Source organism: Tenebrio molitor, chromosome 5 (genome assembly GCF_963966145.1).
Source record: "Tenebrio molitor chromosome 5, icTenMoli1.1, whole genome shotgun sequence".
Taxonomy (NCBI): Eukaryota; Metazoa; Arthropoda; class Insecta; order Coleoptera; family Tenebrionidae; genus Tenebrio; species Tenebrio molitor.
This window is the reverse complement of record NC_091050.1, coordinates 6,716,934-6,730,058: the sequence shown is the minus strand read 5'-3', so window position 1 is coordinate 6,730,058 and position 13,125 is coordinate 6,716,934. Positions and strand designations below refer to the sequence as shown.

At 36.2% G+C, this 13,125-nt stretch overlaps 1 protein-coding gene across 1 annotated transcript in view; it reads right to left on the bottom strand.

The window, feature by feature from the left end:
• Window positions 1–13,125, bottom strand: part of LOC138132043 (midasin) — a 69,599-nt gene that overhangs the window by 10,218 nt on the left and 46,256 nt on the right. The window contains exons 17-20 of the mRNA XM_069049371.1: window positions 3,961–4,102; window positions 3,119–3,345; window positions 2,855–3,066; window positions 53–2,519 (exon numbers count right to left, since the gene is read on the bottom strand). Of these exons, the coding sequence (XP_068905472.1) occupies window positions 53–2,519; window positions 2,855–3,066; window positions 3,119–3,345; window positions 3,961–4,102 (3,048 nt within the window). The remainder of the gene's footprint in view (window positions 1–52; window positions 2,520–2,854; window positions 3,067–3,118; window positions 3,346–3,960; window positions 4,103–13,125) is intronic.

Here is a 13,125-nt window from a genome sequence, read left to right as displayed (position 1 = left end):
AAAAAAAAAATGACGTGACCTTCGACTCCGCCTGATTACGTCGCTCACTCACCTTGACAACTTCATCGTACATGAGTTCTTCACATCTGACGGCCACGTAACTCCCCAACTCGTCGTTTTTCATTTTCAAAGTTTTAATCATCTCCATGGTGGGGTGGTAATGTGAATGCAAAGTTTTGTCATTGCCACTATAAACTCTGTTCGCATTAAGAAAACTATCTCTTAAATCCTCGAAATTACTGACGTTCTCTGCACAATATTTCTTTTTTAGAGCTTTCTTTGCTGAAGGGTCTATTAAGGGTAATCGCGAATTCAGAATGGCTTTGGCGTAACTCAGCTCCATGTGCATTCTGTAAACGGCAAAAAGATTCTCGTGGAAGTCCTCGATGACGTTCAAATTAGAATAATTCTCGGCGCAGCTGGTTAAATGTTGTATGAACGAGTCGCTCAAGTCGCTGCTTCCTCCTAACACCAGTAACTGCTTCAAACAAGCTCGACTCAATCGACTAAAGTCGCTGTCTTTAATATTGAGACTCTCGCCCAAAGTTTGAATGAATAATTCGAAGTTTCTGGTAACAAACTGGCGCTCGTTTGATACATGATCGTAACTGTCATCTTGCAATTGATGCAAATTGCGCCACAAGGTCAAATTCAATTGTCGATGTTGCTTCATCAGCTCTCTGAAATTTCCGAATTTGGTCACACCGTCGCTGTTAGTGCTCACCAGCAGACTAGTCAAACGATGTATTAATGCAGGACCAAAACTGGATACAACGATTTGCTTTTCATCTGTGACATTTTTCACACTGTACGAATTCGTCAAGTATGCAAAATATGCTCGTTGGAGCTCATGAGAAAGCCTCCGATCACTAGTCTTGTCGTATAATAAAAGTGCGCTTATTAAGTCGACCGGTACCGTCAAACAAGATCTAAAATATTGACAGTCTTGCACGTTATCGAAACCCGCAAGTGACTTTCTCAGCTTGAGTTGCACCAAGTAATCTATAAACGGCAACAATTCCATTTCATACTTGGTCAGATTGACTCGATTTTTCTCCACTCCTTCAACTAACTTAAGCTCATCTATTTTACTCCTCAAGTCACCACTTTCATCTACTTTCAAACTGATCAGTTTGTTCCTCATCTCTTGATCGCACTGAAATACGTCGAAGACTCTCAGCGCATTCTGAAAAGCTGCGGCTAGTTCAATTTCACATGCGTTCACTTTCGGGAGAGGCTTGTCGTTGAATTTCTGGAAGCCTTTGCTGAATTTATGAAGCAGTGAATATTGTTTCTCGAGGCTCTTATTAATGCTTCCTATAATGCCTTCTAATTTACTTGGCAGCTGTTTATTCACGAGCATCTTCACCTTATTTAGAGAATACTTCAAGAACCAGCGATAATGTATTTTGAGATTTGCAAGAATGAGGTAGCGCTGGATGCCGTCGATTTTTCTCACGTTCACTGAACTACAGCGATAAAAAATGAACCTCCATGTTAGCAACTGTAGTATCTCGATCACTTCCTCATCGCGAAACTGGACGTTGTCGCAAAGCGCTTCAAGCAAGAATTCGTTGTAGTGTTCGATCAAGTCCAAAAATTTGTCAATCAATACGTCATTAAATTGGTCATCAAGTGTGTTTTGCGCTCGCAGGGTCATGTACTCGCGTAGTGAAACCGGGTCGGAGGTTTTTCTCTTTTTCGCGGTGGCTTCCAAGTGTTCTATTTTAAAGGCGGCAATTATGTGAAGACAGAGGATTAACTTGTTACTTGTAAAGTGACTCTTCCCCGGGTAATTAGTTTCCGGGATCCATCTACAGTCAATTGGAAAGTCTTTGAAGTTAATCGGAAAATTCTCGACGAACTTGTACAGTGATTCTGAGGTCGCGAATAAATCGCTGGCACGGTCGTTGCCTAATGAATTAATAAAATAACAAAAGCGCATTTGCAAATCTTCTCGGCTGCTGATGCTGTAGAAATTAATCAACATATATTTCATCCGATTATTCACGACTCCTGAAAGTTTGTACTCGGGCAACAGCTGCAGTAAAGAAGCGGCTTGCTGCTTGATTTCCTCCAAATTGGAGCAAATATGTAATCTGTCTGTTTTTAGGGTCAAGTCATCACAAAACACTTCGTATTTTCCCCCGTTATTAACGCCGAGGACCCTTCCGATCTCGGTTCTGATAACGGTACCGAAATCGTTACAGCTGAACTCCATGCTCGATCTGGATTTGTAGTAAATTTCCATGATAGTGTTGTAAAAAGCGTGCGTATCTTCAACGCCATTTCGGATCTGTTGTGCAATGAAACCAGCTGCCCGGAGTAATTCGTTTATATTCGGTTTTTCCCCCAAAATCAAATCGCAAGTAAAATCATGTAAATCTAACAGGGAATTGATGTGGTTTATATTTTTCAGTCCCTGTCGGTTTATTAAGCTTTTCACATCCAGGTTGTTCCTGTGCCCATTTTCTTTCTCACTGAGCACGTAAATTTCCACGCCTCTGTTCCTCATGGCCCTAAATAATTTGCGTATGAATTAATTGATTTTTGAATGAATTTCACGGTCATTATTTTTAAATCGCCACATGAAAACTCCGACTCATCGCGCAAGTTAAAAATGCTTCAGATTACAATAATTAAAAGTGAAGGATCGTCCTCGCTAATGACGACTTGTGGCGTAAGAGGCTTTATCTCTTTTAACACAGTTCAATAAATAAAAAAAAGCTTCTATTTTTATTTTTTGTTTTCATTGCTCTAATCAGGCTAACTTATAATAATACGCAGTTCAGTTTGTGTGGACAATTTCTTGTATTCATTTTTCTGGGAGGTTAAATAAATACACAAAGCTTACCTTGATATTTCTCCGTTTTTGGGGTCCATGGTTAAAAATAGCCTGAAATCGGGATGAGGAGTAATTTCGATCATTTGCCCGTTCTCATCCACTCCTCTCTCGCTCACCGTTAAAACACCATTCGGTTCTAAAAGGGCATTAAGACGGTCTAAAACGGCGGCGCTACATAAGTTAACATTATCGACAAGCAGCCACGAACCGTCTTGTAAACACTAAAACCAATCCAGCTAGACCTACGTTTCATGTTACGGATTAATACAGTACTTTTATCAAAACCGAGTCCACCCACTCGAATTTGCCACCGGCATTTAGAGACCCTTCATTCCTCACAGAGGTCCGTATTTTGCGCGCTTTACGCCGCAAAATTTCCACAGATTTCTCTTCGAGACAGTCTTCGGCCTCGCCGAGAGCGGTCCAAATCTTTTCCAATCCGTCAAGTCTCCTCAAAAATAATTCCGTCTCTTCCTGCATCGTACGTTTAACTCGCACCTCTGGAAATCCGGATATTATTATACTCTCTACAGTGGAACAAGGCGATAATTGAATTTAACATTCGGTCGTAAATTGTCGGGCACCATTATTACAAAAACGGGGGAGTTCATTAAAAGTTGTTGATGTCAGGTGGGTAATCACTTCGTGTAGCAGATAATTTCGCTTCGAGAATTAATTAATTTCCCTAATGACTGGGTCACAATATGCTTATTGGTATAAGCCGTAACACGTTCAGTTGTGTAATTTATACATCGTATTATGCCACTGGAAACTCCGAATCTGCAGCGGAGCGCGATGATGGATGTCTGTGATTAAACTCAGGTGCGAAATTAGAACTATCAAAGCGCAATCAATTTACAATCCGCCGCCACGCACCGTGCGAACGCCATCAAATCCGGGGTTAATCGGCGCTAAAAAATTAAACCTAATTGACACCGACGAGAGCTTCAACTTTAATGAAAAACGTTGATATTAAAATTCTCTGTCGGTTTGGCCGGCTTGATTTATAGTATCGCAATCTCGCAGTTTTGCGGTTGGAATTTTAAGGGCCGTGAAAAAGGAAATTGCTATTTCTGCCGGAATTATATTGTTGTAAAAGAAGAAAAGTTTCTTACCGGCATCCACGTTCGAGTAACCCTCCCAAAGACGGAGCAATCCGGCACAGGGTCGCCCTTTTACGAGCCGAATCCGGACCGTCTGCAGCAGGAGTCGTTCCGTTTCCCTCACGATTTCCTCCAAATGTCGAGCGTAATCAGTCTGAAACGGAAAAGTTAAAGTTTGCATTGCATTAACAAATCGTAAGACTGCGCGTTATGGTGGAGGTGCCGGGACAACAAACAGCATAATCTACCAATTCGCTGCCTCCCAAGTATTAATCTTTCCAACTGTGAGCTTATTAGATAAAAACAAAAGGGAAAGTGTACGAGGACAAAAGCGTCCAGACGGTGGCAAATTTGCAAAGATCCATTATTTAAATATTAGGTGTTCTGCGGCAACTGGGAAAAAAGCTGTTCATTTCGAATTCACGACGGCGTAAATTTTCGTGCATTTGAATATTTAAAGGGTTATTTCAGTGAAAAGTAGACGGTAGTATAATTTTATTGACGAATTTATGGGTCACTTTCGGTGACATTGCGAATGGTTAGGTGGTTAAAATTGATAACTTGCGTAGATTGACACATACTACCCGTCCAGTAAGCCACCACGTATATTTTGTGCCCCCTTCGTTGCGCTCACAATAATAAAATCAACTTTAAAAGCTCGAGCTACTCCCATGCCGTATAATAATCACGAGTGCGCTTGCACTGTTCATAAATCATTTTTACAAAGCAAATTTCTATTTCTGCTTTATGTTACGGTCCTTTCAAAGAGCTTTCAATTAGAGTCGCTGAGGCATTAATAAAAGAATTGTTCGAGAGATTAACGTGCGAAAGACTCGAGAGTATGTTATTATCCAAATCCTCATAAATCGATTAGAAATAAGGATAGTTCGCGGAGCTTATCAGATTATAAATGAATAAGAAAGGGATGTGTGGTGAGATGTTCCGATCATTTTCCCTTTTTTCGATGAGGTCTGAACGGTTGGGGTTGTCATCGAAACCTGAAATACATTTCACAAGATCCTGTACCTATTGAGTGGTCACTTAAGCGATGAGGGTGGAATTGAAACAGTCTGAGCAGTTCGTGTTCAAATATCTTATCTCCGAACCAACCCCCCAACAGCAACCCTTTAAAAATACGTCCAGGATAAATTTTGGTGTGTGATGAATGGTTGTTGTCGCCTTTTCGTTCATTTCCTAAATCAAGAAAGCGTATGCATCCATTAAGTTTTTCTTCGTTCCGGGGATTTTAAACTAGCAGAGAATGGAAGCGCTCGACGTTTGGCGTTCTGTTCCGCAAGGCATAATTTATGGAGTGCGGCTGAAAGATTTGTAATTCATATTTTCGGAAATTAGCATAAAAATGGCAACAAACCGGCATCCTATTTACGAGCAAAATAAAATTTAAAAAGTTGCAAAAACGCGGAATTCTTTCCGCAAGAGCGGACGCGGAGAAAATCGAGAATGGGTTTGTCTGGTTGCGTCATGTTTGCTGGTTTTTAAGGGAAAAAAGTTACGTTCATAAATGTGAACAAATAATTTGGCCAGTTGAAACGAGAAGCGAGTCGTTCCAACGGCGAAAAAAGCGTGGTAAAATAATTAGTGTTTATTTGACTCACACTTTTGCATTAGCAAGGAATTTTACACCTACCGTGTCCAATAAACTTAATGTGCATCATAAATAATATTAAAATAATGAAGAATAATTGCTACATAAAAATGTAACGACAAAAAGTCGTTTTTCAATTTATCTACAATTCAGATTTTTTTATAAATGATTAGTACGCTTAAAAATGACAATTTTCATTGTTAAAAGAAAAGAATGTAAAAGGGAAGTTTCTACTGCTTAAATTTGTCAGTGTTTTATCCCAATTAAGGTAACTCGTTACCGACTTTTCTTATTCAATTAATTACAAGCAAATAAAATAATAAATAAATTATTGTAATTAAAAAACTTTTATTAGTTACAATTATTGCACCTACAGAGGATAACTTTCTTATTACAAAGACAATCCTACTAAATATTTTATGTAGTAGATTCAATTTAAGTTAATTTGTGAATATAAATCCTGCTTTTCTCTTTTGAATTTATTATTCTATTTTTTAACAATTATGCTTCAAAAGCTGTATCAACTTTTTTGGAATTCATGAAAAAAAATTAAATAATAATAGTATATATGAGTATATTATTCAACGAGCGGGAAATGATGGCTACTACTCGTGAGGTGATTTTTTGTGCGGAGTGAATAATAGCCACTACCCGCGAGTAGAATACTATACTTTTTCTATGCCTATGAAGGGAAATTGATTTCATTATTAGACAAACTGACGTTTTACAATTATAACTTTGCATACTTGATATCAGTGCATTAAAATTTGCGATTCGATAATAAGTAGGGCGTTATCTTGTTAAATCTGATTGGTTTCGATAATAACAGCTTGACGAATAATGTAACTTCAAGCTGTCGACATGCCATGAACAACCATTAAGCTCAGACACTGAGCTTTATAACTACTTACTACATGCACCAACGATTGTTTGAATTTAAAATTGCTTATTTTTTTCCATCAGATATTATAAAATAAAATCTGATTCCTAAGTAGAACTATTGCTTCATTGCATCGTTCGACACTACGGAAATCACGACAGCTTTCCAGTCACGTAAAAGGTGTTATGCTCTGACGCTTAAACTGAAATACATTGCTGGAGACTTTTTTGTAAAACTAGTACGGTTCTTTTGTGCTAAAAATTAGTATGCGATCAAGCTTAACTATCGATTTTTTCCTGTTTAGAATAATCAAAATTAGCAACCATAAACTCGTCTATAAAACACCAGGTATACTATGTGTTCTGATTTATATGTGGTAGTTTCAGTGTACTTCTGTAATACAATTTTGTTTATGGGTATAGGTCAGAATAGGTGTTAAAGTTCACTAGAAAAAGAACCGTCTTTCTAGAGCGAACATTAGAAGTCTAATAAAACTGAATCATACATGGCATCACATTGGAAATCTCTGAATTTTATAGAACATGTGCGAGTTCAAAACAAAAGAGTTTGAATTTATGTAAGAGATAGAGGAAAAAAAGGGAGTGTCCTCGCTATAATTTTGCGTGAGTTTCAGTTACGCTACGCCGGTTTCACGTAAATTTCATCGTACCAGCGAATTTTTGAACATTGGGTGTTTTCTTCAGTCAGATCGTAAAATTCTCAGAGGAGAGCAACAATGCGAAAACGGTCTTGACGCACTTATTGCTGTTTCTCAACGATATATTTTATCTATTACGATTTCCGTGACCACCGGACCCCATATATATTAAAGTGTTTTATTCCTTTTATAATCCCTTTTGTTTCCTGGGCCGCGCCCCGACGTACCATTTTCACGATCTCCTCGAAATACCATTTATCAATTATAGACCTCAACAATGAACTCAATAACAAGCAATTAACCCGTTTCAGTACCATCAGTTTCCAAACTGAGACGGTTTGTCGGTATTCAATTGCGCTCCTGCCAGATAATGGCTGTAGCTGTACACATGCTCAAGTTTACTAATTAAAATGATGTGGGCACTAGTTAATTACAAAACATTATCCTACATTCCCAAGTTGGTTAATTATTATCGGTTTGTTGTATAGTTGCCGGCATTATGATTGCGGTGGGTGATCATGCGATGTGGCGTACATCATGTTTGGATAATGCCGTAATGGAGCGGAGATAAATGACAGCATTTTATTACGCTTTCGCCTGGGAGATAGAAGCGGAATGGTGGACCGTTTCACCCGAAGTCCTTCTATTATTATGACGATTATTTAACCGGAAAGATGGATTAAATAGTTAAATCAACATCACAGCCCGCTCCGAAGAAAAAATGCAGGAAAAGACGTGGGATGTGCATAAAGTGACAAATTCAGCTCCGACTCCACTCGAATTTCATTTCATGAAAAATAATAGTCGAGGAAAATGGTCTCTGCAAAAGTAAAGAGCCCCAAACAATCACAGAGATACTTATAGATCTCATTTCTTGATTATTACGAAAAGATTTGACGTCTAGAACTTCTTCTGAGTATCCTGACTAAAACCTGTCACTGTTCATTTTCAAGGAAAAAGTGAAACAGCTCTTGCTATTACAACTAATTAAGGACTGCCATATGTCTACTTCCATTATCCGACCGTTGTGCAGGCGTGTTTCAAATATAAAAGCCAAATTGTGTCATTAACAAGAGATAATTATAATTAATTCCACCAAAAAACAGTTAATCGATGATAAAATTCCATAGTAATTATGTAAAATTTACATGTCTTTTGGACAGGTGCCAAAAACACGCAGAAATAGAGAATGTGATGTGCTAAATACGCCAATTAAATTGAAAAATATGGAATAAGTACATCCATCAAATATTCGGTTTTCAATACAACCGGTTAATGAGTGGAACAGAATTCGCTTGCTGGAAGCGCAATATTGCAAATCTCCAAACTTCATTTTATAAATTAGCGGCAGACATGTTTCGAATGAAGTATGTACATATTTTAGAGTAAACATTATTACGTAATGTAATTTTAAAAGCAAATATCTGGCTTGCTCGAGCGAAAAAACAAAGAAATATCAATCTGGACGTAATATCCCGCTTCGACAAACATTCCAGTCAAGAAGGATTAAACAATAACTTCGTTTTGTGGAAGTGTGTTTTGTTGGCTAGAGGTACATAGCAAAAGAAACACAAGAAAATCTTGAATTATGGTAGAAATTTTACGGTTACTCAAAGATGGCATTGAAAAGAAGAATATTTTGTGATGTTGCAACAAAACTGAGATCACTTTATTATAGGTGATGCATCGTAAAATAACCAGCTTCCAGGTCGCTGTAAAATGTATGAAATACCTATTTCCTGATGATGAATATTATATACTTTTGTGGCTTTGCACAATAGCCTTTTAAATTTAAAATGACTTTTATGTCCATGTAAAAAATTATATTCAGTATTCCGGCCCAAATATAAGAGGCAGATGTTATTTCAGTATTATTAAGCTGCGGAATTAAAAAGAGAGAATTGAAATGTCGGAATTTTTTCCTTTATTCATTCGATAAATTCACCGTTGGAAAAATAATATGGCACATCAAAAGGAAAGAATAAGTAGGCATAAATTTGCCAAATGCTTGATGGTGGAGCCGAATCTCGAGGGAAATAGAGTTTTAACACATTTGACCGCCTTAATATTTTATTTGACTAATGAGTTTTTGTATTAATCACCACCGAATACAAGTAAAAATATTTATGGTCAATATCTCTTTACTGTTATTATAGCCACCCTATTTTTGTTATTATTATTATTATGCTGTAACGCACGGCATTCAAGCGGGATTAATTTATCATTACTGATTTCCCATCAAGTTAGTAATGATAAAATTTGTAACAAGTGTGTGTGTGTGCGTAAAACTATTCTAAAATCCACCTCCCCTTAATATCGACCCACACAGTGGTAAATGCACAGTGAATATCATGTAACCGCCCTTGTAACGTCATCTCATACCATGTTAAAAAATGAATAAAAAAAATAACGCTTTCTGAATTTCAATTAAAATGTTTTTTTATTGTTAAACAACACATTTAAATTTTGTCTTAAGTTCTTGGGAATAACCAGGCGCAGAATGGATCAGTGGCAAAATCTAAATCTTATTTGAATTCCACAATTATTATTTTGATAACAATAATAGTGGGTTTATAATAACATAATTAACGTAATTCAGCTACGCTAGAGTAATTTTCAGTATTATTCACCAACGGAAGAGGTATCTAAAAATAAAATTTTGGACAACATTCTTACATTGGTCAAAGATGACAGTAATATTAATGTAAGCTATATCAAAGGACAAAACTTCTAAAACAACGGAGGATTTATTATTAACTTCTTACTTACTTCATTAAGACACCGTATATGACAACAGGAGTTTCCGTATTTTTTTTTATTGTCTAATTGATTTAAATGTTCATATAATTTCGCAACTTTCCAAAATCAAGATCGATAGTTCGGATTACCTACATAAAAGAAAAACTGAATCAAATTAAACAAATTATCAATTATAACAGACTTTAGCAATCTAACTTATCGATTATTTGAAATAATAAAACACAAAATGAATTCTCTAATGTCTGTTCAACGAATCAAAATTTTCACTCTTGAATTTGTTTAACTTTTATTGGACTTCTGGCTTTCGCATTATTACCTTCAATAACTCAAATGATTTTTATTATAGACGTGTCAACAGTAAAATTTTTACAGGTACTAGAAAGGATCCTTTCTTTATTAGTAATAATATGGTTTAGTAGAATTGTTATACGAGGTTTTAACTACTATTTAAATTTTATTTTTACTTTCTATATGTAAATATGTAAATATGCAATGAATATTTCCAAAAAAAAAAGGATTTGAAACATTAAAATCACTAAGGTAGACTCTTTTTATATTTTTCAAGATGCTTATTTAAAAGGAGTATATTTTCATATTTTCATTTGTACATTTTTAATTTGTGAAATTACACGTTCTAATAATATCAGACTCCAAAGAAATATTATCAATATGTATAATGTTATTAAAGACTTATGGAGAAAAGAATGACAGCTGAATACTGTGGTATGTTATCTGACTTATCTGCAACTCAACGCACTCTGGTTTTCTGGCACCACTGGACACTAACTTTCGTTTATCATCACATCTTCATTGTATTAGTCATATCCCGACTTAACGTAGCCAACAACAGCCTCAGGGGGTGGTAATTTCAAACTAGGATAGTTTTCAGAATAGCATGGTATAAAGTTTAGGATTAAGCGAGTTTTATACGATAATGTAATGAAGGATGTAGCTTAAACAATATGCCATACATCTACTGCAGCGATAAAAACTTTTCTTCAAAGCCCAACAAAATAATGATTGCCAAAAGATTACAAAACCAATAAAATTACTTAATTTTCCCTTATTTATATCATAAAGAGGGAATTATAGTACATGACAAACTTTGCTATAATTTTTTTATTTATAATTTGTATTGTATTTTTCTACAAGAATACTGGACGTAAAAAGAAAAAAAATATGGCAAGTATGCACTCGTTAATAAAAGTAAATAAATCAGTTTGTTAATTTAAAATTTAATGAGTAATAAAAAAATTATAACGGTGTATTTTTCAAGCCAAGCTTTTACCAACACGCTAAAATAATTCTCTTCTGTACGACACTTTCATTTTGATTTAAAAAAAGGATAAATTGTGTTTTGATTTATAGCAAGTCATTTTTAGATTTTAAAGAACAATGTTTTACGAAAATGTTTAATGGATATTTTCGAATAAACAAATCATATCGCAAACGTCTTGTTATACAAGATAAACACTCATTGCATTCGTTCTGTGTTTACCGTCACCAGCAACGTCTAATGGACTTCATATTGACATGATCCATGGGATTAAGCTGTGCCTAACATAGCTCAGCCATTTGTTCGCGATATAATTAAATGCGTGACTGGAACATAAATCTCCCGAAAGCACAATCCTTAAAAAAAGTGGTGATTCTTTGCATTTAAAAAGGCGACCGAGTATTCGTTCACCAGATAAAACGGTCTAGAAACACAATAGTCCAACGCATTATTGTTCATTATACCCATTGTTCCAGGCGGACATCGATCATTGTTCGCCAGAGATTCTGCTCGGCTATCAATCATGCCAGGACGATACAGGACTGTGTTTTTAGGACGGCGTTTATCCGCAGCGTGAAGATTTCCCGAGGATCCTTTTTATTTCGGCCGTAATTGATCCTTATGTAAACTTGACCACAGAGCCTTTAAATTTTCGCCGACTCGACGCTTTAGTTTGGCCCTTTCAGCTCTGACAGCAGTTCACGTTATCTTTGAATTTCATTCAAACCTCATGTCACACGTATTCTGCCACCAAGTATGAACTTGCTTTAATTAAAATTTAAATTTGTTTAACGCCACTTGCAGGATTAATTAATCACTTGAAAGTGCGCATTGGTTTATTTGTCACGGGATTAAATGAATAATTAGTTTCGGAGGATTATTAAAATTTTTCACACGTTAAGGTGAAAAGGATTTTAATTGTGATACCTCTTTTCCTTTTATCTTTTTGTACACAGCAGAAGTAATAACATTACTGTTGTTCTCGGGTCACTTAATATTCTTACAACAATCCCGTCGACAATGTCCTTTCCTGAAAACAATGCAGGGCATATATGGTAATACAGGGGAAATTGAGGGCAATGAATACGAAAACGCAGTGCCCACTGGGGGTTTGGCGTAAATGCCCCAGGGTCGAGCTTTAAAAATTCATCCAAATCGTCCACCTTTTGTCATGTCAGCCGCATTTAAGGATTACACCTACTCTCTTACATCACGTACGTTTCAAAAACGTTATCTTGATAAATGCTCGAGCTTAATTTTACTCTTTGTGTATTTTTCAAAAACATATAAGCATGTTTGTTGATTAATCGCCGTGCTCTGGGCTCACGACCCCATTGAGAATGGGAATGATTCGTAAATGTGGTCGCAAGTCCACCGTCTTCCGTGTGATTTGGGTTTAATTCAAGTAATACCCAAAGATAATACGGCCGTTGGCCATGATCCACAAAGATTAGTGCGAGCGCGGCTGCCTAATCAGGATACCAATACTGCAGGATAATAAAAGAATTCTTGCAGCTGAAATACTGGATACATAAAAGCTGAGATTCCAGGAATTTAGCGCGAAAATGTCGCAGTTGTTCCCAGATTTGAGCTAATGCTACCCATTATAAGAACAATTTCCTGTTTGGAAACCGAAAAACCATTACATTGTAATTCATTTAATAAATTAAAACCGGAAGACCGAGGGTTTATAAAACACTTTAACCAACGTGACAATTTTAAGTGAACAGGATTCGGAATTACGTTATTTTCTTTAGGTTTCAGCTTTTACAAAATTAAAAGATTTAACTTTCATAATTTTCTTTTGCCATAATATGTATTATCTTTTCATAATTACGTGTACATCTACAGTAAATTTAAAAAAATTAACTCCGGTAGACATCCATTTTCTCCCTCAATGACCGTTTGAATGTTAATGTAAAGTGATTGTAGTCATTTTCCCAGCTACCCTGGAAAAGTGTATTTTTTCTCAATAACTGTGTCAATTAATGGATAGA